Below are 26,972 nucleotides of genomic sequence, written 5' to 3'. Positions count from 1 at the left end.
TGATCCTGAAAGCTGACATGTGGTCGCTTGTTAGCTTCAACATTCCTATCCCCATCCTCGGGCTTCCTTTTCTTCAGCTGCACACCTAAGTTCATCATCTTCTGGAAGCGAGGATCCTGTGTGAACAGCGTGAAAGCACTCATAAAACTCTGCATCTATGCCTTGAATAGTTCCACATCCTCTTCATCCGTCCGATCATCCTGATGCTCTGCAACATGCCGGGTCTCTTCTCCTGCACCCTGGTCACCACCAAGAGACTGAGACATATGCTCTTGCTCCTCCTCAGTAAGGCTCACAGATCTCTCCCTGTGTGGCATATTTACTGAATAGTATGTTGTCTTCTTCACCTAGTCTGCTAGACTTGCACCAAGCTAACCATAGGCTCCCCTCTTAAAGAAGTTAGGTGGATCCCGGCAATGGAGCCACTGAAACCAGCCTCAACAACGTAAAGGGTGGTAGGATCCACTTAATTACAGCATACACAGTAAATTGACAAGTAAATATGCACCACAAAACAAATCACAAGGGAGCTAGAGCGCTCCTACTAAGAAACAAGGACACCGATTGACCCCAAACGTTGGCGCCCCTTGCGGTATTTATTTAACATTCATTTGAAGCCAAGTGGCTGATTACAAAGGTCTCTGGGAAGCTGCACCACAAGCAAACCAATGCCCGCAAACTCCCCGTCCAGCCCACCCTGTAATTCCCTGTTCAACTTCAAACTGTGAATGGCATCCAATCACTAGACAATCCAATATCCTCAGCCAACCAAAGCATGCAACAGAGACCCCAAAAGCATCCACTGTCTGTGCCACACCTGCAATTGCACAACCAATTGCCCAACCAGCTAGACACGGCTGAACAACTGTAAGAGAAAAGCCCTCAACAGCCAAACTCTGGTGCAATCAACCGACAAAGCTCTTCCAAATGGATTGCCTCAATCTATAGCCTCCCTGGCCACTGCCCAACAGCATAAATCAACCTTTCTTCGCAAGGAAAGGAACCCAAACACAATAACTAGCCAGCAACCAATCAGGGAACGGAAAACGCAGGCAAAGAAAAGCCTTCTTCTACCCAGTATCCATAGAAGAAAGGTCACCCGTGCTAGAAAACCCTAGATCCTACGGAGATAAGCTGATTCTGCTCTGGCACAGCCCCAAAAGCATCTTAGAAGCGAACACCTACGCCTGGAAAATTACCAAAATCAGCAACAACACCCGGAAGTCTCCAGAAATCAAATCGCAATCTTTTCTGCAGAGCCTGGACAGCCTGAAAACACTTGGAAACAGACCCAGGACAAGACGTAGTCACCTGGCACAACCCGGAGGACCTAGAAGTGAAATCACTGATAGAAATCACAACCTGCAATAGGCTCCTAAATCAGGGGCGATTTCCTATGGCAGGCCCTGGATGCATTGGAACTGGCCCTGGCAAATGACGATTTTCCCTGGCAGGCTCTAGAAGCTCCTAGTAAAAAGCGATTTTGCTCCAGCAGCATCTAGCAGGCTCTGGCAGCTCTCAACTAATGATTTGGCTCCTCTGAAATTTATTTGGCCAACTAAACCCAAAATAAGAGCTCTGAACCCCTTTTGTAGTCATGTGCTAAAAATAGCAATTTTTAATTGCACCACTCTTTTGGCCCCCCCTGTTGCACACTTTGGCCCTAAGAATTAATTGCCTAGTAACTGGGTGCACATTCACTATTTCCAAGGGAGGAATTTTAATTCCCCAAGTCCCGCCCCATGGCCGGACGCTCGCGTCCCAGAGGCTCAAGGCAGTCGCGCAAATTGCGGGAGTCGCAAATCAAAAGTCCCAAAGTTTCATGTCCTCGTGACAGTGCTCTGTTGGAAAGTAAACGTGGGTTTCACAACACAACATATGAGTGCTTTTCCTCAAATGAACTGGCTTATGAAATGGAGTTTACCAAAATAAGAGCCCATCTTTCCATGTGGTCATTCTATCAAGCATTGGATCGCAATTAAAAACGTGGTTGATAAAAGTAGAGCCTTAAAATCCCCGATTGCTTGCTAAGGTATTTGGATAGCTGCTCACAAGGGATACATCATCTCCTTTTAAACACACATGGCATCATTATTTTAGGGCTGCACTCTCTCACCCAAGACCTATAAAACAAAGCCCCCTTAAAACACCCTTGTACGCCACAAGGTATCTATGAATAAGCACCTCAACTAGTTTCGATCATTCATGTAAGCGAGCTTAGAGTACTCAAGAGTCCCATCATGCTAATGATAGTATTAAATCCTATTAGATTGCCTAATCAATTTCACCAAGGTGTGGTAATGCAGGTTCATTTGATTTCCTAGCAATATATGCAAGTGTGGTAATGCAGGTTCATTTGATTTCCTAGGGATATATGCAAGTCTACTTTTGTTTTCTTCAGCTGATGGTTCAAACTCGAATACACCCGTGTCTAGTTTCTCTGCTCTCTCCTATTCTTTTGTGTCTTTCAATTGGCATCAAAGCCTTCCCTTTTCGTCCTACATGCATCCCCAACCTAGTGTTGCTAATGGATAACAAGTGCCCTTTCCATTCATCTAGCCTATGTGTAGATATGGGTTTGCAATGTGTCTTGTTGCTGGAGCTGGACCAGGAGAGAAGCTGTTGCCACCTAGTTTCTTGTTCCTGCATCATATCGGAAGTGCCATGCAATCCACACATAACCCAGAACATCCTCCTTAAGCCATCGTTTGTGAGCTTCCCATGTCCAGAACCTGCCAATTCAGCAACTATTTCAAGCTTTTAAAAGCATGCAAAATGTGCTCCATTAAAGCTAATGCATACAATCAGAGGAGACTATATGATGACGGATTAAAAAGGAACAGATCTCAACCCAAAAAAAAAGAGGGAGTATGTGTTATTATCGACAAAGTAAAAGTACAAATAGATGCAGTTGTCAGCACCATTTCTCAAAGCCTCACCTTGATTTACTTCTAAAATCACTCCACCAGCTACTCTAGCACCAAGCTAGACTTTTGACTAATAGACAAGGCTAGAGCCCATGAACTATTGCCATAATGTAGGTACCTTGCATGCAAAAGCTTAGCTATGTGCTATTTTAAACAAAAGCATACAATCGAGGGAGATTACATGATCGTGGATTAGCAAGGAACAGGTCTCAACAAGAAACAAGAGAATACTTGTATAATCAGAGAATTGGAAGTACAAATAGAAGCAGTTGTCATGGCCATTTTCTCGAAGCCTCGCCCTAACTACTCTAATACTACTAAGCTACACTTATATAAACAAAAGCATACAATCGAGGGAGATTACATAATCGTGGATTAGCAAGGAACACGTCTTGACAAGAAACAAGAGCATACTTGTATAATCAGAGAATTGGAATTACCAAAAGATGCAATTGTCACAGCCATGTTCTCCAAGCCTCTCCCTGATTCACTCCTCTAATACTAAGCTACACTTTTGACTAACATATGGGTCTAGAGCCATGAATTATTGCCATACTGTAGGTATCTTCCGTGGCCACCCAACTAGCCTACCAACACATACCACCAAGGTTGGAATTGCTAACAAATAAATCCTGCAATTGATGTGAGAAAGGGAGCTTGTGTGTAGCATATAAGGAGAGATTACGATCTAACCATAGCCTTTCGTTACTTCTTTCCTTTCTGGTTGTGACCACATATCTTTGTCTTTTGAATCCAAATCCTGCTGAACACAGTATACTAACATAGGTATCACTGCTATCGGCATAGCTTACAACATGTAAAAGTGAATTTCTCAACCTATGAGCAAAGTTGCCAGTCTTACTAAGGGCTTCTACAACATTAGTGCAACTCCTGTCTCCACCAAAAGGAAGACAAGTAAGCCTCAGAAATATTCTGCATGAGTTTGAAATTCAGCTCTCGCCAGGTGTGGGTTGATCCTTGATGCTGGCAGGTCAGTAGTTCCTATATTGGATCAGTTTGATACCTGAAAGCTTCCATAATACACTGCAACGGATTACATCGTTGTAAGAAAGGCATCCCGAACTGGCATATCCGAGGTTGAAGTGTGAAAAACACTTCAAAACATAAGCAATTGACCCACTCAACCTACAACTTTGGGTCTCAAGTCCAATCAATGGTTCATTTTAGCGCTGTCTGGTGAGTTTTTCCTCTGTTCAGTCTCCTTTATAGGCATTCGAGCTTTTTGCAGAAGCTTAAATCATTTATCATTTGCAGTACATTTTAAAACAGATCCAGATAATGATGTTTGACTTTTTAAAAGATGGCAGACAGCTTTTAATAAAAGTCAAATGCAGATAAACCCAAAAGAGGACAGACACGTACGTAATATCAAGGGCGACAGAAAGATGACTATGGTGTTCACATAGCAAACGGAACAAGTTCCACCACTCCCATGAGTCGCTAACAGGCTTCCCTGTCACAGAATCTCTCCTCTGTTGCAATCATTTGAAAATGTATTGTGTCACAACAGAAAAATTCAAGAATCCCATTACAATAGCTGCGAGCCATTTTTCTGTCATAACAGCACATTAAAATATCTTCACGGTTATGCTACTCTATGCTTTAAGGTTTTCTGCATTCTAGTTTAAACCAAGAGACAAAACTACCCTTCACAGGCTATCAAGGATAAATTTTATTTTCCGGGGAAAAAGATGCAGAGGCCCATGCATACAGGTCTGCACTGACATAGCCATTCACATTTATAGATGTCTTTACAAAACACGAAAGAACACAAACGGTTTACAAAATCATACGCAGGCCTGCATAGTTTATGCGCATCCATCTATGCATGCAGCCTATGAAGTAAATAATTGATCCAAAGTGTAATGAAGGCCAATAGTGGGTCAAGTTAGTGGGGGTTAGGATAATTAGTATTTGGGGGTGTTTGCTAGATAGAGGGGTCTAAATAGTGAAGGGGGTACTACTATATAAGTACCATCCTCTCATGTACTTGGACACTTTTGATGTGAAATCTAATCCTATCTACTCTCCCTCCTCCTTCCTGCTACCTGCTGCCTACGCTCACACTCTCTCTCCTCCCTCTCTCTATCTCTCTACCCCCTCATCCTTCTCTCTCTTCCTCTCTCCTTCCCCTTCTCCTCTCTTCTCCTCCCTTCCTTTGCTATTCTCTCCCCATCTCCAAATCTGCCTTTCCCCCCTTCACTACATTGGTATCAGAGCCCGTTCTTGGACCTAGTTCACCAACGCTTACCGCCCACGTCACTGCTACCTAACCCGTACACAAGCGTTAACTGTATACATTACAAAGCCTTGAGAATCGAGTGTGACCCGACCTGCTACATTGAACAAAAAAAAGAAGAAGAACAAAAGCATTCATCGAAGGTCTAGCAGCCTTTCAGCAAGAGTAGAGAGACCTCTAGTCATTTGAACAAGAGAATTGCATCAAAGGCAAAGGGGCATCAAAACTTTTTCTACAGAGAAAAAATCGTGAGCGCCAATCCCCAGGCTGGAAGATGTGAGCAACCAGCACTCCCATATGCATCGTCGTCATCACTGCTCACGTCGCATCTTCACGCGGGCGCGTCTCACCCCGCCCATCACCCTTCTCAGAAAGCTATGAGCCAGCCAATCCTGTCGACCTTCGCATGGAGCCCTACTGAGCATCGGCCGTCGCCTTGAATCCCCTCTCTGTCCAACAGGTTCCGTCCAACATGTTCCAACCTAACTAGCACCTTCTGCTCCGCCGCCCTGCAAACACCTTAGCCTACAAGGTCACAAACTAACAGGTGCTAGTTAGGTTAGGGTTAGGCTAATCGATTGAGTTGGGTTAGTTAGGTAAAGTTAGGTTGGTAGGTCTGGTTATTTAGGTGGGGTTTAGCTAGGTTAGGTTAGTTGGTCAGTTAAATTAACCTAATTAGGGTTCAATTAGAGGGCAGCTTATGCAAGGCTTTGAGCAGTATGCAGGAAGCTTAGGGCAGCTTCAACAGGAGGAAGATTCACAGCCCAAGGGAATCCTTCTGATCAACATCCATCATCTGTTGTACCCCATTACATTGGATGTGTTGCATCAAGTATTTTTTCCGTTTGGGCTTATTGATAAGATTATCATGCATCAGATTTCAGGTGGTCTCCAAGCTGAAATACACTTTGCCTCGTGGGCCAGTGCATTGCAAGCACAAAACACTTTGCAAGGTCGCAATATATATGACGGTGGTTGTACCTTACACATTCAGCTGTTAAAACCGACAGAGTTGTCATTCGTGGGGTCATTCCATGCTAAAAGTAGAAATACAAATGCCATAAAGCAGCCACTTGTTTTTGGAGCTATGATGCCTAGAGGTGTGATTGCAAAGGCAATATCTGAGGAGAATGCACGTATGCCAATGCTGGTAACACAGCCAATGCAGCCCATCCATCCTATGCCTCTCACTCGTACACAGCCAAATCACGCTTCAAAGCTAGTGCCTTTGTATGCATGACACAAAACTGGTTATTTCCAGGCGATTACAGTTGCAAATACAAATGGGATTTTTGGAGATAGCCGCTTAGATAAAAAGAGCAGCCCACATGATGGAGGCAAATATGGACAGAAATAAAAAGAGGGCTGTTATATCAGTTTGCAGGAACAAAACTTTGATCAGGATGAGGCCCTGGCACTTCAGCATACTAACACCTCTATGCAGGGTGATGGAAAATGCTTACCTGACAGTGACAAAGAAGCAGGCCTGATGGATGAAAAGTTAGATGATGAGCCAAGCAATGATGAGCAAGTCTTTAATAGGAATCAAGATGCAGATGTTGACCAGCAAAGTAAAGATGTACACTTGATCCTTCTAGGCATGCAAACTTTGAGGACAAAGTTTTTGAGGAGGAGGTGAGTATCCAGCATTGTATGATCTCCATAAACCACAGAAAGGGATGCCAAAGTAAACTTACCCACAGTGACAAAGAGCAGCTTGAACAAGATATGCATGACGAGAAGCAGCTTGGGCAGCAAGAACAAGATATGCATGACAGTTTGATCCCGGAAGCTGTATCACAACGCAGTCAGGAGCATGACAATGGGTAATATGGCCACATGAATAATGCCCTTTGCTACTGCTCACTAAGTGAGTATACGTGGGAGTTCTACCTCCTACACTTAGCAGCCATAAGGGGAACAACAGCATCACACAGGAGTGTTATAAATGCAGAGGAAAACTTTGGAAGGATGTCCTCATGCTGTGTACAGCACATCAAAAATATTGTTGCCATGTATTGGCACTTGCAAAATTTGAGGGGATAGTTTTCAAAGGGCAATCAAAATTTGAGCTCTTTAAGTTATATGACATGTATATGAAGCACACAACAGAGATGCATTCATCTAGGACTGAACTTATGGTGGGGATGGAAACCTGACCAAGCATGTGGATTGCAGGGATAATGCCAGATGGCAGAGCCCTACAGCTGATTTTTATATGTTCATGACCATTGCCAATGACAAAAGCGGCATCTACATGGTACAACCTGAAAATGACAGCCAAAGTTATGAAGATAATGCACAGCAAAAGGAAGATCGCTGTTATGACTGTTTTGCAAATGGGTATCATAATATTGATGACAATCAACCCTTGCACAACCACATTGGTCTAAATACTTATTGTCCCCAGGAGTACATTAGTGCACAGAAGAAAGGTAATGCAGATATGCAACTTCATGGGAAAGCACATGGAAGTGCTATTGCAGGAGACCAGGGTAAGTCTATAGTTGGGGATGAGGCAACAACAGAAGTTGAGGATCATGAAGAACAAAGGGCCTCTTCCTGAGGGTGGTGATCTCATATGGCACGATAATGCTGCATCCTTGTCAGCAGAGCACCAAGGCACACTAATGCATGGGAATTTCATTGTTACCCCACACAAGGTGCATTTTGGGCAAAGGGCAGAGAACTTATTACACAACCAGCCACGTCCTTCCATCTGTGGAAAGCCTATTAGTCAACAGTCCACTATGATCTTGCCCATGGGAAATTTCTGCCAGAGACTTCCACCAGTGAGTGATATCCTTGAGTTACATGCAGGGGATAGAGACCTATTCACTACCGCCATTTGGTGTATCCCAACCTCATGTGGATGCTTTTGGGGAAGCATATCCCTCCAGCACTTATTTCTCAGCTCTGTTTCAGCAAAATGCATGTGAGAGGAGTTGGTCTCGATCTCAATCAGATAGTAGGCTTTACATAGAGTCTGGACAACCTCAAGCGCAGCCTGGACAGATTTATGTGGAAGGACGCCACATGCCCAATATGTACATGAGTTTGCAGCCCAAGATGATGCCTTGTCAAAACAGCACCATGCCTATGTGGGTGTACCATCTGAAGTCAGGGATAACTTGTCTTTCTTGCATTATGGCAGTAGCTTGGTTGGACAAGTGTGTGGCACAAACTCAAATGATATTTTGGCAGACCATAGATTCAAAGGAGATCTCACATTTTATCCAATGGATAATGAGGGCAAGATTCTTTATGATAGCATACATCATGTCCAAGCTTGGTTGAAGATGAGGATTTCATCTTGGAAGCCCTACACACATGCAGATTTCAAAGACCTCATGGGTGTCATGGGGTTATAAGGAAAATACAGCGGTCCAGCCTGGGGTTGAAGGCCTTACATGTGAGGATTGAAGATCCCTGAAATGTTGAGGAAGCACAAGAACTTTTGGAACTGTTTGAGCCTGAATATAGCATCTATAATGAAGATGATTTTCAGTTTGTTGCATTTGGGCAAGATAACAAAGCCAGAGATGCAGTGGATATATGGAAAAGCAATGAATGCTCCCAATGTAGGCAGAAAGCGACAGCAAGGCATAAAGGGGTGTGCAAAGTAGACTCCATGGAGATGAGCAATGGCATGGAGATGAGCAATGGCTATATGATTGTGGAGCTTATTGATGATGGGCATGCTAAGTGGGATCAACGCCTGCATGACCCAGGAGGTGCCATGACATCTATGGAAGGTGGCCCGCACATTGGAACATGTTTATTCTACAGCAGGAAGTTTTGGAGTTCAACCATCACTTGCAATTTTGATGACAAAATTATATTGAGCGGGGATGGTTTGTGATGAAGGCCAAAAGTGGGTCAAGCTAGTGGGGGTTAGGATAATTAGTATTTGGGGGTGTTTGCTAGATAGAGGGGTCTAAATAGCTAAGGGGTACTATATAAGTACCATCCTCTGATGTATTTGGGCACTTTTGATGTGACATCTAATCCTATCTACTCTCCCTCCTCCTTCCTGCTACCTGCTACCTATGCTCACGTTAGCCCTGATCCTAGCAAAGCTATTCAATGACGTTGTTTGCCTTGGCTTCCCCCGCACCTAGACACTCAACACCATCACCCCCATCCACAAGGCAAGGCATCCCATGGACCCGAGTAACTACAGGACTATCATGATTGGACATGTGATGTCCAAGATCTATGCAACTGTATTGGATGCGTCGGTCAGCCTGTTCGCAGAGATGAGAGGGCTCAGAGCAGAGGGTCAGGCCGGTTTCAGGCGAGAAGATGGGACTATGGATCACATACTCACACTCAGGAGTGTCATTGAGGAGGCTAGATCACGGAAGGAGAGGGTATATTGCTGCTTTGTGGATTTCCGCAAAGCCTTTGACACAGTACCTTGAGCTCGTCTCATCACACGCCTACAAACACTGGGATTTGATCAAGAGATCATCTGGGCAGTCATGGCACTGTATGAGAGAGTCTCAAACCGAGTTCGGACAGACGCAGGTTGGACAGATGAGATCTTGAGTACCATAGGAGTCAAACAGGGTTGTCCCTTATCACCGACCCTGTTTAGCCTCTACATCGATGAGCTTGAGACTTTCATGGGGGCGTTCGGAGGGACCAGTTGCTCACTTGCCAGGATCATCATCAGGATTCTTCTTTATGCAGATGACGTGGCACTCTTGTCGTCCACACCTGAGGGGCTCCAGCGACACCTGGATGCACTGCAGGCTTTTTGTTTATCACATGATTTGGAGGTCAACCTTGGCAAGACCAAGGTCATGATCTTTAACACCTCTCGAGCAAACATGCAACGGAAGCAATTTACTTTTACTTTCGGTGGGTCACCAGTTGAGATCGTATCCTCATACACTTACTTGGGGGTCATCTTCTCCGGCCCGATCTTCACGATGAGACCAGCGATGCAGGCCAAACTAAGCAAGGGATACACCTCACTAGCTCGGCTAGAGAGACAATGCTTCCACTCCCACTTCCAGGACCCTCGGACCAAGGCTCTTCTCTTGGACTCCTTGGTCCAACCAGCCGGTATGTATGGTAGCCCTTGTTGGGAGCCTGACATGTCAGAGATAGAGTGGACACGAGTGGAGCACCTGCAGATCCTCATGCTCTCATGGATGATCCGGGGGAAACCGTCTATACCACATCACATCATTCAAGCCGAGTTGAGAGGAGAGTGAGCAGGGAGAAGAGCAAAGGGGGAGAGAGTGAGAGAGAGAGAGGACTCCAAATGTGCGGGTGTGAAGTGATGAGCCACACCACAAACTCATTAGGTTTTATTAGGATTAGGTTTTCACCCTATGACTGTCTTAAGACAGTCATAGGTGTCATAACTTTAATAAAGGGGTGGCAATGTGCCTTTACCCCAACAACCTCCCACCTAAAGGCCAATGTGCCTAAAGGGAAGAAAAGAATAAAAATTACAGCAATGTACAGTTACTGTATACAAGACCATAAAATAAGAATGGTCTCATCCTAATCCCATGATGTGGCGGCAATGTGCAAACCGCTCTGTAGGCAAGCTCTTAGTGAGCAAATCTGCAGGATTATCATCAGTATGCACTTTCACAAGCTCAAGTCGCTTGTCTTCCAGTACCTCCCTGATGAAATGATATTTCACATCTATATGCTTGGTCTTCTGATGAAAGACCGGATTCTTTGCCAACATGATAGCACTCTGACTATCACAATGCAAAACTGGCATATCTCCTGTAATGCCCAAATCTCCCACCAGCCGAGTAAGCCATATTGCTTCCTTGCAAGCCTCAGTGGCTGCAACATATTCAGCTTCAGTGGTTGACAGTGCAATGCATTTCTGCAACCGAGACACCCATGATATAGCACCTCCTGCAAAAGTGAAAATATAACCGGTAGTAGATTTCCGGTTATCTGCATTCCCTGCATAGTCTGAATCTGTAAAACCATGCATCAATGCATCCTGCCTACCATAGCATATGCACAAGTCTTTGGTACCCTTGAGATACCTCAAGACACCTTTCACTGCTTCCCAGTGCCGCTTGCCTGGATTTGCCATATACCTGCTGATGACTCCCACCGCAAAAGCAATATCCGGACGAGTGGCAACCATGGCATACATCAAAGAACCAACTGCAGATGCATACGGAACCTTGGCCATTTCAGCCTTATCATCATCTGATCTGGGGCTGTCCTTACTGCTGAGTTTTAAATGAGGAGGCAACGGGGTACTAATAGACTTCCCCCCCTCCATTTTAAACCTCTGCAGTACTTTGTCAATGTACTCCTTCTGTGACAGAAACAAAAGTCCCTTGGACCTGTCACGAGTAATCCACATGCCAAGAATATGGTTTGCATCACCCAAGTCTTTCATGTCAAAAGACTTATGCAGTTGTTTCTTCAAAGCACTAATCTCATGCTGAGATTTACTGGCAATCAGCATGTCATCCACATATAGAATGAGTAGCATCAAACTGCCATCCTTTGCCCGTTTTGTGTACAAGCAATGATCGGTCTCACACATATGATACCCTTGGGACTGCATGAAGGCATCAAACTTCTTGTACCATTCTCTTGGTGCTTGCTTGAGTCCATACAAGCTCCTCTTGAGCTTACACACAAGCTGCTCTTTCCCTTTAACAGCATATCCCTCTGGCTGACACATATAGATCTCATCATGGAGATCTCCGTGAAGAAAAGCAGTCTTCACATCCATCTGACATAAATCCATGTCGTCATGAGCAACAAGAGCTAACACTGCTCTCAAAGTAGTCATATTGACTACAGGGGAAAAGATCTCATCAAAGTCAATGCCCTTCTCCTGCTTAAATCCCTTGGCAACCAATCTGGCCTTATACCTTGGTAAAGCATTTGAATCCACTTTGACTTTGTAAACCCACTTGCATGGCAAAACCTTTCTGCCTGCAGGTAGCTGCACCAAGTCCCATGTATCATTGTGAAGTAGGGAGTCCATTTCAGATTGCATGGCTTTCTCCCACTTCCTTTTCTCTGTTCTTCCCATGGCTTCCTTGAAGCTGGAAGGCTCACCACAATCTGTCAGGATAATAAAATCAGCCACATTATTGGCTCCTGGAACAAACCTGGCAGGAGGCCGTTGTACACGGGTGCTCCTCCTAACAAAATGTTCCGGATTAGGCTGCTGTCCAGCCTGTTCGTCATGTATGACGGGTGGCTGTACCACCATATCTGGCTGTTCTACAGCCCCATCTGCTGGCATATCCAGTGGTGCATTATTGGCAAAATTATCTGGCTGATTTTCAGCCTGTATACCCTCTTGAACAAGATTATCTGCAGCAGCCTGCTGCTGCATATTAATGGGCATTCTTTGCTGTCCGACATCATCATAAATAACCCTCCTGTATTCCACAGGTTGCATGGGTTCTTTGTGTACACTATCCTCTTTAAAGATGACATCATTGCTGCGTAAAATCTTCCGTTTAACGGGATCCCATAACCTGTACCCCATTTCACCTTCGTCACCATAACCCATAAAGATGCATCTGGAAGACTTTGGCTCCAGTTTGGTGCGCAGTTCTTTGCGTATATGAGCAAAGCACTCGCAGCCAAACACACGTAAGTGCTTATATGAAGGTGGCTTGCCAGACCACATCTCCTCTGGCACTTTCAACTCCAAAGCCTTGTTTGGCGACCTGTTAATAGCTGTTTGCACGGCTTCTGCCCAAAAGCCATGGGGCAATGCAGCATAAGACAACATACATCGAACCTTCTCCTGAATTGTTCGATTCATCCGCTCACTTACACCATTTTGAGATGCATTATGAGGGGCTGTGAGTTCCTGTTTGATGCCCTTAGCTTCGCAAAACTGCACAAAAGCATGTGACACATACTCACCCCCGTTATCGGACCTGAGGCATTTCAGCCTACGACCTGTCCAATTCTCAACCTGAGCGACAAACTTCTTGAAAGCATCTAAGGCATCGCTCTTATGCTTCAAGAAATTGACCCACACTTCGCGTGTGGCATCATCAATAAAAGTAATAAAATATTTTGCACCCCCTAGTGATAACTGTGGCATCTCACACAAATCAGTGTGCACTAGATCAAGCGGTGCTCTATTCTGGGAAGTTCTCCTCTTATGAGGAGTCACAGAATGCTTTCCAAATATGCAATGATCACAAGTAGGCAAATCTGAAAAAGAAAGAGACGGCAGATAACCCAAACGTGATAGTTCTTGCATTCCTTTAACAGACATGTGTCCCAACCGGCTATGCCACAATGAAACCTTTGGCAGCTCGGTTATGGCAACAACATGATTACCCACACTGGAAACATAAAGAGGGTACAAGGTATCACTCTTATAACCCTCAGCCACTACAACCTGGCCATCAGTAATCACCCATTTGGAATCCCCAAATGTGGTGTGGTAACCACTGTCATCCAACAAGCCAGTGCTAATCAGATTTTTCTTGATTTGCGGCACATGGCGGACACCATCAAGCATAAATATGCGTCCATCAGGGAATACTATCTGTATACTGCCAATCCCTGCAATCTGACATGCATAGTTGTTCCCTAGATGAACAACTCCATGAGTACCTGTGTAGGAAGTAAACCACTCCCTATGAGGAGTAACATGAAAAGAAGCACCTGAATCCAAGAGCCAGGTGTGCATGTCATGGCCATCAATAACCAAAGTATGTGCAATTACAGCAGAAGAACATGATACATCATGTTTGTCACTGTCACTGTCCTCTGCTGCAACATTCACTGCATCAATGTCATCTCCCTTGGCCTTGCCTTTGCCTTTGCTTCCACTGCCTACATCCTTTGCCTCAGCCTTCTTGGCTTTCTGATCCCGTATAAACTTGAAGCACTTAGACTTCACGTGTCCCTTTTTGCCACAGTAAAAGCATTCAATATCCTTTTTGCCACGGGACTGACTGCGGGATTTGGACTTACTAGCAGATCTCCCCTTCTGCTGAGTCCTGCCTCTATCCTGTACCTGCAAAGCATTGGAAGACTTGCTGCCCGCATTATTTTTCTTGCTCATCTCCTCCATAAGGAGAGAGCTCTCCACATCAGCATACATAAGAATGACATTTGAATTTAACAGGGTGGTCTTGAAAGTGTCCCAACTCTCAGGGAGGGTACACAACAAGAAAGTAGCCTTGAACTCCTCATCAAGGTTCAGTCCCTGTGCAATAAGCTGTGTAAAGATGGCATTGAACTCACTCAAGTGTGAGGTCATAGGTGTACCTTCCTTCATGCGAAGATCAACCAGCTTCTTCAACCAATAAACCTTACTGGCTGAACTCTTTTGGGCATACAATTCTTCTAGTCTGTGCCATAGACCATAAGAGGTCTTTTCAGCCTGAACATTGAACACAAGGGTATCAGAAATAGTAAGCATGATAGCTGCCCTTGCGGACAAATCAAGCTCCTCCCAGTCATCAGCTGCCATGTCAGATGGCTTGACACCCTTCAGCCTTATGGGCTTAGAAATCTTCTTTAACAAAAGTACATTCAAACACTGTTCTGCCCATAATGCATAGTTGTGTGCTCCTTCCAATTTCTTTATGTTCAGAATTGAAGATTCACTTCCCCCTGATGCCATATCAGATAAGGAAAGTTCCTGTCTCCCTGTAAGTCAAAAATGACTGAATAAAGTTCTGATTTCTCAGAAAAAACCTGCTCTATAAAGAGTCAGGAGCACTCACAATAGTGCTGATTTTTTACTGTCAAGAGAATCTGCAGCAAAACAGTAAATTTCCTCCAGTTACTGTACCTTCTGACACACTGTACCGTGCTCAAATAGGCATAAAATTCTGATTTCTCAAGAAAGAACAGTAATTTCAGAATGCTGCAGTTGCTCCACAAGTGCTTTAACAGTGCATCATCAGCTGACAAAGCACAAACACTGCTGACCTGATCACTTCTCCCACCTCAGATGAGGTACTGCACTGATTTAATATGCATAAACCACTTGGCATACACCAAAAAAAAAAAAAAAAAAAAATCAGACACTTCAGCCTGTCACAAAACCTGCAACAGAAAATGGGATAAATCCCAAGCAATCACCCTTCTGCCAAGGGGATAAAATGCATCTGAAGATCTCTGTCAGTAACCCAAGTGCTCTCAAACAAAATCTGGGAAAAAGCCCCTTGATCTGACACCTGAACCAAGTGAAGAACACCTCAACACTGAGGTAGCGTACAATGTGAAAATCTTTCTGACAAAATCAACTAACAGTGTAATGCATATACTGCCCTGTGTAGAAATGACATACACAGATCCCAACGCACAAACACTCAATGAGGAACCTTTTGAGCACTGTCAACGATGGACAGTTAGGGACCGAGTAAACTCGATGCGCCCTGGCCAAGCGTGGCTCAACTGAGGTTCTCTGAGTGTTGCACAAGAAATGTGACCTGCAAGAAAATGTCACCTCCACACTGCGAAAATCGAGACAAATGTGTGCACTCTGGCACCACACTACCTCAAGGCATACAAAGCATCAACTGCCGGGCAAAAGCCCTATGATCTGCTCACTTGTAAACTGAGATTCAAACCCAGTAAAAGCATATATCCACTGTCAGATGCATAAATCCCGATATCTGTGCACAAGTCCTCCACGAAGAAAGAAAATAACTGAAAAAGTACTTGCTGTACTTCATGCAATGCAATGCACCTCGGGTAAGACCCAGATCTCCTCGCTGTACCTGAGCAGGGTACAGATCCAAGGAGAGAGTTCGAAATGCACTCCTCTGTTGACGCAGATCCAAACCAAAAAAAGTGCACCTCCCTGACGCAAAAATTCGGAAGCAACTCCCTGCACAGTTCGTACGGCGATCCGTACTGTTGCAGACGACTGTCTGTACTGCTGTACGGCCGACGCGTGTCCGTACGACGGTCGAAGGTACCAGACGAAGAAAAAAGTACGGTGTTCGTACAGATGTACGGACGTCCATACGTATGTACGACTGTACGGCGCGATGCACAGATCTGCTCACGCGTGCGCTGCTCGGCGCCGCCCTTGACCGCGCGATGCCCCGCCCTGCTGCAGATGTCCCGCGCCGCCCTGCTGCAACTGCCTGCGCTGCTGTCCTGCTGGCCCGCGATGCACACTGGCAACTGCCCTGTGCAATGCTAAGGGCACGAAGCCCAAGAGGCAAGGGGAAGGGTGAGAGGAGAGTGGGGCTGGAAGGGAGTGAGGCTGGCTCTGATACCAGTTGAGAGGAGAGTGAGCAGGGAGAAGAGCAAAGGGGGAGAGAGTGAGAGAGAGAGAGGACTCCAAATGCGCGGGTGTGAAGTGATGAGCCACACCACAAACTCATTAGGTTTTATTAGGATTAGGTTTTCACCCTATGACTGTCTTAAGACAGTCATAGGTGTCATAACTTTAATAAAGGGGTGGCAATGTGCCTTTACCCCAACGCGAGTTTGGTGCTTCTCCACTCCAGCTAGATGCAACCTTTCAGACCATTATATATCTACACCGGGTTAGATCATATGGGGACTGCACATCAGGGAGACAGAGGTTGCCATGGTTGGCTCTCGATTCCACCATGAGGTTGGCAGCAGAGGGAGACGAGCGATGCTGGTATGCACGGACTCACAGATGGTTTGTGAGACTAGGGTTCCACATCGATAGGATACCTCCTTTTCAGTACAGTTTAGATGCCCCTCCGGTACTCCCACCCACCATCCCAATCGGGCCACACACCAACCAGGTCATTCGTGAGGATCTCCTGCAGCTACACACCTTTAGGACCTGGTTGGAGCCGAGGGAGCTTCCAGTGAAGCTGAGTTTCTATAGAGATTACTGTCTTCGTATTTCGGAGGACGGATTCATCACACCACCGGGGTACACTGAGCTTCATATGCCTCACTCACTACGGATCTCCATCAGACAGTTTCAGGTATCATCACACCGCCTCCGCATAGAGAGCGGCAGAGCAAAGGGGATTCCTAGGGAGCATCGCTTATGCATATTGTGCCACTGTCGAGAGGTCGAGTCGGAGGAGCATTTTATTTTCAGGTGCCCAGTGTACTACGAGATCCGAGATCGATACCACTGCCTCTTCAGAGACAGCTCCGGGCTCCTTTCCAGATTCCTCACCTACCCAGATCAGAGATGCCTCGCAGCCATCATTCACGAAGGGGTCCGACACAGAGAGTACTTACTCAGGCAACGGGGCTTGGCCACATCATCAGACACCTCTCAGAGCAGGATCACAAAGTTCTTCCCATCGAGTGACATTGATCATCCAGTCTCTAGCCGCAGACGTGACAGAGACCCCGACCCGACGACCGCAGCACGACACACGAGACATCGAGGGGACACAGATCACTCTGGGGGACCTCCTGTCATTGTTTAGACTCGGGATATGTCCCACGGGAGTTACGATGGCTCTAGTCTTGCGTCAAGCCTTGTCCAGGAGACCAAGACGTACAGCACCCCTTGACAGGCACCAACGTCCCATCACCGGCTATGCACCAGCTAGGGCGACATGACATACGGAGGATTCCGCTCCGCTCCAGTCCTTTTCTTTTCATTGTTACATTCAGATGTATTTGATTTGATTATGTATGATCAGACTTAGGACTCAGCATGGGTGATGATGCTCGTTTCAGTAGCTCCATCCTTACTGTGATTTGTATCAGGTTTTCTTTCAGTCTCATAGACCCATCGGTCTTCCGAAGACACTAATAAAATTTCTATCTTTTCTTTTCTTTCTCCTCCCTCTCTCCATCTCTCTATCCCCTCATCCTTCTCTCTCTTCCTCTCTCCTTCCCCTTCTCCTCTCTTCTCCTCCCTTCCTTTGCTATTCTCTCCCCATCTCCAAATCTGCCTTTCCCGCCTTCACTACACAAAGCCAGTTGTCAAAAACTGAACAAGGTGGTATGACAAGCTGTAAATGATCAGAATAAAGATGTATGTATCACCATGGATACCTGAAATACAATTTAAGAAAGCACTAGGGCTGAAGCACAGCCACACATCTCAAACTTGAAGGGATTCTACAGGCCTCTAGTAGCTCAATTCAAGAGGAGAATAAATTATCCATAATGTTTAACGATGTGACAAGTGAAGGTCCTGTTAGAAAAATACCCAACAGAGGGTACACATAGCAGAAGACTTATAGTAATGCCCAGGAGCTCACACAGTGTGCGGTGTGGGTGTGGAATCACAGACTTCTTTACTTATGTGCATACAATAGGTGTGCAGACTCATCAATAGACAATGAACCACTCAGATAGAGAAACCACCAAATAATATATTTCCGTCCACAACTATGGACACAATACAAAAGAGACAGATCCAGAGTCCCACCAATGGTGTGGTCCTCTGATCTTACCACAAAAGTCCTTCTCCTATCTGCTGGCTATCTCTAAACTAGAGTCCGCGTGCTCCACCTCGAGCGTGAGTAGACTTTCCGTCTAGAATGATCTTCTCCACCTTGCTGTCTGGAAACCAGTCTAGGTGGGCAGCTTCCTGCAAGCTAAGTCTGCAGCACAAGGTACTACTTTCTCCTTCTGACTGTAGGCCCAAAGATAGCCCTGCTGCTGCTCTTTCTGCCGATGGAATTGCTGCTCCAGATGATGCTTAAATGAGGCCTGAATGGCCCCCTTATATAGCCCTCAAGGGCCTGGCCAGCCAACCGACTCAGTCTGTACAAAAACCGACTGAGTCTGTACAAAAAAACCGACCCAGTCTGCTTGGGAAAAACTGCCCTTAAAGGGCTCACAATTCAAGCCTTTTATGGCCCAAACTTCCAGGGTTTTTGGCCCTCCATTCAAGGCAAATATGCAGCCTATAAAAGGCCTGCCACCTCCCCACTGCCAGTCACATTCCTTGCTGCAGATCTGAGCCTGCACTCCCTGCCATGTCTGCGCCTCTGCAAACAGTGTGCCTCCATGTCCTAGATCCTCCGCGATCTGTCCCAGACTGTCTTGCTTCTGCTCCGTACTTTCCTGGCCCTGTGTCCTGCCCTTAACAGTCCTAGATGTGCTGCCCTCATGCCAGCCATGATGCTGTCTATGTGGCAGCCCCTTTCTCTCATTTCCTGTTGGGTACTGCCCTAGGTCTCCCTCCCCCATGCTCTCCTCATATGGGGGCTTACAGATGGGGAGGTGACCTTTCCAACAGGTCCAACACTCATATAGAGTGGACACACACGCTCATACCATATGTATATGGGATAACTCCCAATATACCACATGGCACTTTCTCACACAAAGACTCATAAAACTAGTTTCTAGTACACACTAGAACATACTCTTTGACTATGATTTCTCCAAAATCCCCCCTCAGAGCAAAGAGAGTGAGACCCAACACGCAACGAGTAAACCAATCCCCCCTCTACCGCAATACTACAAAGAGCAAGTCCAACTATCCAACACCTCCCGTGTGATAGCGACTTCTCAATCACCTGCGACCGGCAGTCCCCCTTTACTTTGAACTGGGTAGGAGTCTTGCATAGCCATAAGAGTAAACACCCAATACAATCACTTTTTGGGGACTACCCAAGGTAGAGTACCCTTATTGACTCTAAAGCCACAAAAGCATACATCATTTTAGAGGGATTACTCAAGGCAAAGGACCTTTATTAGCTCACATAAGAGAAATCAGTATACATAGGGGTTGTCATCCTCAATGAGGGTGGCATGGGCAGTGTGTGTGGTCGAGGTCTGGAATCTCCTCTGGAATCTCCTCTGTTGCAACCAAGTTGACATGATGCTGGTGTTGTTCTTTTGCTTTCTTGTGTAGTAATTTGCTTCCATATGGCCCTTGCACTTACAATATTTGCAAGTGATTTTCCTCTGGGTTTTCCATTTGCTGGTGAAGGCAAGAGCCTCTTCAGTGCCTGATGTAAAGAGCGGAGATTCTTTGTTCCGGCAGTCTTTTTTAAGAAGAAGAGTCACCATATCATCAAAGGTTGTCGAGGCAAGCCTAAGTACTTCAAAAGTGTTCTCAAAACAAGAGACTCCTTCCATACTCTTCATGAGGACAGCCATAATCTCCTTGGCCGTCGATTTGAAGTTGATATGATGAATCAAAGTTTCAATGAGGCAAAGACCAATAAGAGCAATGGCTCTTGAGTTGTGTTGCTTCCATATCTTGAGTTGTTGAGGTTCCGTTGTTGTAGCGTAGTCTTCATCCGCAATCAGATCCCATACATTTTCTTTTTTCTTTTTTCTTTTTTCTTTTTTCAAAGAAAGGAACCTTCTATTAATGCTTGAAAGATTTCATACAAGACAGCAGCCCCAAAGGTGCTGAGTATGGAAAAAAACAGAAAAGGCTGAAAGAAAGAAACCGGCCTGTTCCAGAGAAACCCAGTCCACTACCTAGGGGATCTCTGGAGCTGGGGCTAACAGCCAAGTGGGGGGACTATACAACCAACAAATCCCTCGCAGGGTGAAGATGTAGAAAACTCCTGCAGGCCAAGCGTTGCAGAAACGAGCATGCCTCCCGATAGTCGCCCTGGAGCCTGGAGTCCCACACTCCCAAGTGGACCGTAGGGTGTAAATGATTTCCTACCAGATGGCAACTAGGGTAGCCGAGGATGGAACCGGGTGCTCACCCATCACAAGACTGCAGTGAGCCACCCAAATGTTCCAAGCCGTGATGCTGACTACCACCTCCCAAACACTGTCCTCCCTAGGAGGAGGAGAAGCTAGGCTGTCAGGAGGGATTGCCTCGTGGAGTGCAATCCTCTGGATGCTCTAGCCCTGTATCCAATAAGCTAGGGAGATCTCATCAATCTGAAATGCGTGTCCTCCCTCTGTCAACCAAGCCACCATCCCCCAGGTGTAGTCTCTATGAAGACTCTGCATACGTGTCATGATCCTGAGGCTCCCATCTAGATCCTCGTTGCGCTACAACAGCTCCACTAGCAGTGCGGAATAGTCTCCAGGACACCATTGGAGCAACAATGGCACTGCCCCTCCACTCACATCTGCTCCAACCACGGTCCGATGGGCAAGCCTCGGTGGGCGGCTAACCAAAAGAAGTATGAAATCTTCCTCGGCCGCAAGCTGGACCACAACCGTGTCCAAAACCTGGAGCAAACACCCCGGGGCACTCTCTGGGTCACCCAATGCCTCTCCCTCGAGGGGGTCCCCCTCAACGAGTCCATCTCAAGCCTCCTACCAATCCGTGTGGTGTAGGAAAAGAAGGGCACCTCATCCACCAGCTCAACAAGGCCGCCCCTGGAGGGCCAGAACCACTCTCTCGGATCCCACTTGACCTCCCTCAGGGGCTCCACAACCAAAGGCACCATCTAGAGGCATCCTGCAAGAGATACTGGAAGGGTCAATGTGTCATTCCTTCCCAAAACGTCCCACCACTCTGATCATATGCCAATGAATCCCATCAAGACTCCCATCCATCTCGGAGTCTCTCTCAGTGAGTGGCTCAAGTAGGCCTCCACGTCCTACACGAAAGAAGCCGGGATGCGTGCTGCCTCGCTGCATCAACATCCTCAAGGGAACACCAGTATGGGAAAATTGTCCCAACCATCTGCTGTCTCTCCAAACGTGAAGTCCTTCCCACCAGAACTCAGAAATGGCTAAGTCAATCTCGCCCATCCGCTGCCCTGTCCCTCGCAGATGTGTTAGGGTGTCAAGCCTCGCCTCTGTCTCCATAGGTGATCTGCTCCAACGGCCAAAGGACCCTGCTCGACCACTGTTCCACTGTGCCCAACACAATGTGAGTCCATTGTCCGAGCATACGTCTCTCCTAATCTCCAATCTCTAGGTGTCACATAAGGGACTAGTGCTCAAACTCCTCTCTGCATCTGGGCGAAGCACGGACACGACCCCTTGCTAGTGTCTGCCAGAACCTGTGAAGGCTCCTCATCAGAGGGGAGCCCTTCCTCATAAGGGGGGCCTCTGAGAAGATCCATCTATGTGAAGGATGCCACTCTCCCCCAGTGCGTGGGGTGTTCCTTAGAAGCCCTCACTATAAGAGAAGCTTCCAAGGCTCTGCACCTAGGGTGAGGCCACGAACCACCAACTTGCCCAGAGGGGCTCTGCTCTGCATCTCCAGATCAATGATACCCAAGCCTCCCAGTGCTTGTAGCATGACCACTTTCTGCCAAGCTACTCGGGTCCTAGTGTTCCTCGTGTCGTCTGAACCTCCTACCCAAAGGAAGTTCTGTACAACCGTCGGAGCTGCCCAATGCATCCTCTATGAAAGCACCAGCACGAGGCAATATACCAAGCTGTGGCAAGAAGGACCTGGTTTGCCACTAAGGCGCGACCTGCCAGGGAGAGTTTGGCCCAGCTCCAATAGAGAAGCTTGCGCCGAATACTCTCAAGGACCGGGGCAATCTGCTACTCTGCTGTAATGTCAATACCCACCTGGCATCCGAGGTATCTCGATGTCTGGCCCCGCGGTATCCATCTGAAGCCAAAGTCACTCCCCCACTGACAAATCTCCTGTGTCTCCTCAAAGCCTGTGAAGAAACCTATAGATTTCGTCCAGTTGATCCGTGCCCCCGAGGCCTCACAGTAATAGCCAGGGCACCCCTGACTCTCTCCAGACTTGCTATGGTGCCCTCAACATACAAGGTCGTATCATCAACAAAGCTCCTCCTCCTATCTGATTGGGAGCCTCAACCCTGTGAGACCTGCCACATCTGATCTCAAATAGTAGCCCAAAGCCTTCGCCACAAACAAGAAGAGAAAGGGAGCAAGTGGGCAGCCCTGGCGGACCGAGAAAGAGAAAGGAAAGGCCTCGCCCATGTGTCCTCCGATAAGCATCTGACTAGAGCTCCCTGCATATAGCGTTGAAACTCCTCTGACCCATCTGTCTAAGAAACCCAATCTCCTTATAGTGCCCTCCAAAAAGGACCACTCCACCCTGTCGTAGGCCTTCTCAAAGTCCAAGAGGAGGACGGCCAGCGGTTGTGACTCCTCCCTGGACGGACCAATCCACTACCTCCCAGAACATGAAGATGTTGTCCAGGATGCTGCGCTCCTGGACAAACCCAGTCTGTGTGTCGTTGATGATGTCGGTAAGATGAGGCCGTAACCGCAAACTCAAGACCTTGGCGAGAATCTTGTATGCAATATCAAGCAAAGTGATTGGCCTCCACTGTCGGATGTCTGACCTATCTCCCCCTTTCGAGATCAAACAAATCCACCCCCTGCTCAAGGACTGAGGGAGAAAGCCTGTGTCAAAAATAGCTAAACGGAAAGGGGTGGAGATAATCTCCCACAAGTTCCAAAAGAAGGCCGGAGTCAAGCCATCCTCACCCGAACACTTCTAGGTCGAGAGCCTTGAGGGCTTCCCAGAGCTCCTCATCTGTGAAAGGCTCCTCAAGTCTGCTGCATAAATCCTGCGAGACTACTATCGAAACATGATCCCAAACTAGCTCTCGGGCCACAAGACCAGCTGAGGTCATCCTCTCCGTCTGAAAGAGCTGGCTGTAAAAACCGGTAGTCATGTCCAGAATCTCCTGCGGGTCAGTGTGCATGATGTCTTGCAAGTCCCGGAGACGCTGCAACTGTGTGCCTGTCGATCGAGGCCCAGTGGTCTGAAAGAACTGCTTCGTCATCATGTCCCCCTCCTGCACCCATCGGGCCCGGGAGGAGTGATAGGAGAACTCAGCCCACCGCAACTCCGTGTCCTGAAGCTCGAGACGAGCGCTCTCGAATCTGTTACTAAGCCACTGAGAACCTGGGTCCTACTCCCTGAGCCTCTCGATGGAGGCGAGGTCTCTCCTCAAAGCCCGCTCACGCTCCTAAAGGCCATACATTTTCTTTAATGAGGAGCAGCTGCACTTTAGTTTGCCAAGTGGGAAATCCTTCACCCGTGAACTTCTCGACAATGAGGGACATATTGGAAAGAGAAGTCATGGTAGCAGCTTCAAAGAGAAGGAAGCACCAAGCGGGGTAGCAGGCAGCACGAGCAGTAGAAGAGGCAGCAGATAGCGGCAGAAGGAGGTGCTAGCGGGATTTCCAAGGCAGCAGCTCCACGTATGAGCAGTAGCAGCTCCACGAATCAGCAGCACATGGAGAAGCTAAGGGAAGAGAGGGAAGGGCTGCCCTTTGGGAGAAGATAGCTTTCATTTTTGGGCTACCTCACTCCTAAGGTTTGCCCAAGGAAGGGAAATCTAGAAAGGGGACATGGCTCTGATACCACATGAAGGAACTGGAAGGAGGAGGAAATGAGACAAGGGAGCTAGAAGGAAGGAAGCATAACCTCAACTGGAAATGAAATGAAATGGAAGGAAAGGCAAGAAGCAAAATGAAATCATTTACATGACCAAAAGCTCCACTGAGTTGATTGACGTGACAAGTGAAAATACAACACTCATATAGAGTGGACACACACACTCAAGTACCATATGTATATGGGATAACTCCCAATATGCCACATGACACTCTCTCATACAAAGACTCATATAACTAGTTTCTAGTACACACTAGAACACACTCTTTGACTATGATTTCTCCAACATGCCTTTCGTCAGAAAAAGCAAAGCAAAGTCCGCTATTTGTTGCTGCACATTTAAGAATGCTCCACATTCTCCATGCCGTTCATATTGGTGCAACCATTACTTGTCAAATTGGCTTGCTGCCCAAATACTCCCCTTCGTTGGCAATTCCTTGTGCAAAGAATGCATTTCTTCTCCATTTATAGTCTTGTAGTGCTGACTCGTTATACAAGAGAATATACATTGAAATCTTCATGTTTTTAGGCATGTCCTCAAAGTGTTTTTCCTTATCAATGACAATTCCTAGATCTTAACAGAACCTGCAGCTCCTCCAATGATTGGAATGCCACATCCCTCAACGAACAGCGTGCATATGGTGCACAGAACAGTACATGCACAGTGGGGATTACATACAAGTCTTGCAATATTGCATGACATAAAGACTAGACACTGTGCAAATAGTGCACTGTACAGTGCATAAACAGTGGGAAGAGCAAATGGTACACAGTACATGCCTACAAACACAGGTAAGAGGCACGTTACTCCTCAAAGTAGAGTTCTCTTCAATGCTGATCTGCATACTGTTTCATACGGGCTTGGGCCTTAATCATATTATCCTTGCATTGCTGTAGTAAGTCATGTGGCCAGATCATCCTTTGCTTGTTGGTTGGCCATTGCACTATCAACAACTGTGGAAGGCACCTGAACTTTGCAGCTACGTAGCTTCAAAGGAATGGAGGTATGTGCAGAACTATTATTGCAGAAATCAGCTATGTCCCACATTGTTCGAGTGTCAAAACAGAAATGAGCCATTTCTATTTGGCCATCAGTTTGAGAATGATCAGTAGCACGAGGGGTGAGAAGTGTGGCCATAGACTTAAACAACTCCTGCCAAACCTGCCCCAGGAATTGGTATCACGGTCACTCACAATCTCTTGTGGCAACCCATGTCATTTCAAGACATTTTCCATAAAATAGGAAAGCAAGAATGGAGGCTGAATATTGAGTTTTGGTGGGTATGAAGTGTTCAGCCTTTGTGAGCCTATCAACCACAACATAAATGCTGTTTCAGCCTCTAGGAGTCACAGGTAGACCCATGATAAAGTCTATGGATATGTGTATCCATTTACCTTCTGGAATAGGTAGACGTTGGAGCAGACCAGCTGGGCTGTAGGTTTAATTCTCTGTTTTGCTGGCATGGCTTATAGCACTGCACATAATTGTACACATCCTTCCAAAGCCCCTCTCAATATAAACTCTGCTTCACTCCCTCATAGGTCTTGAATAAGCCTGTGTGACCTCCAAGGGGTGAAGAATGCAGCTTCTTGGGGCACCAGCAGCTTATACCCTGAGTTTTTAGTAAGGAAAATCCTGTCATGGAACCACATCAACCCATTATGTAACTTGCAATGTGGATGATTAAGGCAATCGGGGTCCTACGGGCCCTCAGATAAAGCAGCTGCTGGATCTGATCGGTATTCCTCTTGAATTCCATGGATTCAATCCTTGTAGATTTCTGTAACACAGGATAAAGTGCATGAATACCTTAAAATGAATCCCATATATATGGTGATGACATTTTATGATAGCATGCAATATGGCTAGCATTTCTTGGTCATAAATGTGGTAGGTCAGCTCCTTGTCATCAAGCTTCCGGCTCACACAGGCTATCACACCATGGCTTTGTTTTAGCACTGCCCCAAGGCCTCTACCACTAGCATCAGCTTCAATGATAAATGGTTGAGAGAAATCTGGGCATGTGAGGATGGGTGCTGAGGTCAAAGCATCCTTTAGGTCTTGGAGACCCTTCTCTGCAGTGACTGTTCAGAAAAAGCCGCCTTCTTGAGAGGGGTGCTGCTATTTTTGTGAATTGTTTACAATGAACCTTCTATAGAAGGACACTAGCCCAAGAGATCCCCTTAACTGGGGTCCACTCTTATTCCCTTGCTGTTGACTATATGACCTAGTCCATTGATCATGGAGCTCTCCCATGTAGAGCCACCTGAGTCAAATGGAAAGGTAGTCTCCCTTTTGGATCCTTGAATGACCTCATCATTATCATCTTTGCCATCACTCTCACAATCATGAAATTTTGAAGCTGCTAATGATCGCTTTCAGCCTTGTGGGCTCTCTTTTAAGTTGCTCGCCCCCTTGCTATGTGCTTTCTTCCCAAAATTGGGTGCTCCGTACGTGCTTTTCTCTTGTGGGACTTACTTTTTGTGCTTTTTCCCTTAAAACAAGGGCCTTTTTGCACTCTCCAAGGTCCCGCCACAATATCCAACGATTGCAACCCATTAAACGTTAGTTAATGCATGAATTTTAGTTCTTTGGACTGAA

General features: G+C 46.5%; 1 protein-coding gene across 3 annotated transcripts in view; it reads right to left on the bottom strand.

Moving 5' to 3' along the window:
• Positions 1-26,972, bottom strand: part of SKB1 (SHK1 binding protein 1) — a 114,971-nt gene that overhangs the window by 60,776 nt on the left and 27,223 nt on the right. For 2 of the 3 annotated variants that reach the window (XM_087375574.1, XM_087375573.1), the window contains exon 6: positions 4,311-4,420. In XM_087375574.1, the coding sequence (XP_087231700.1) occupies positions 4,311-4,420 (110 nt within the window). The remainder of the gene's footprint in view (positions 1-4,310; positions 4,421-26,972) is intronic. The other variant, XM_087375575.1, reaches the window with a different exon arrangement.

The sequence above is a fragment of the Dipteris shenzhenensis genome, chromosome 6, assembly GCF_047967505.1.
Source record: "Dipteris shenzhenensis isolate YYH24624 ecotype China chromosome 6, Dip_SZ_1.0, whole genome shotgun sequence".
Classification (NCBI taxonomy): domain Eukaryota; kingdom Viridiplantae; phylum Streptophyta; class Polypodiopsida; order Gleicheniales; family Dipteridaceae; genus Dipteris; species Dipteris shenzhenensis.
The sequence above is the reverse complement of the archived record's forward strand: the minus strand, read 5'-3'. Positions and strand labels throughout refer to the sequence as shown.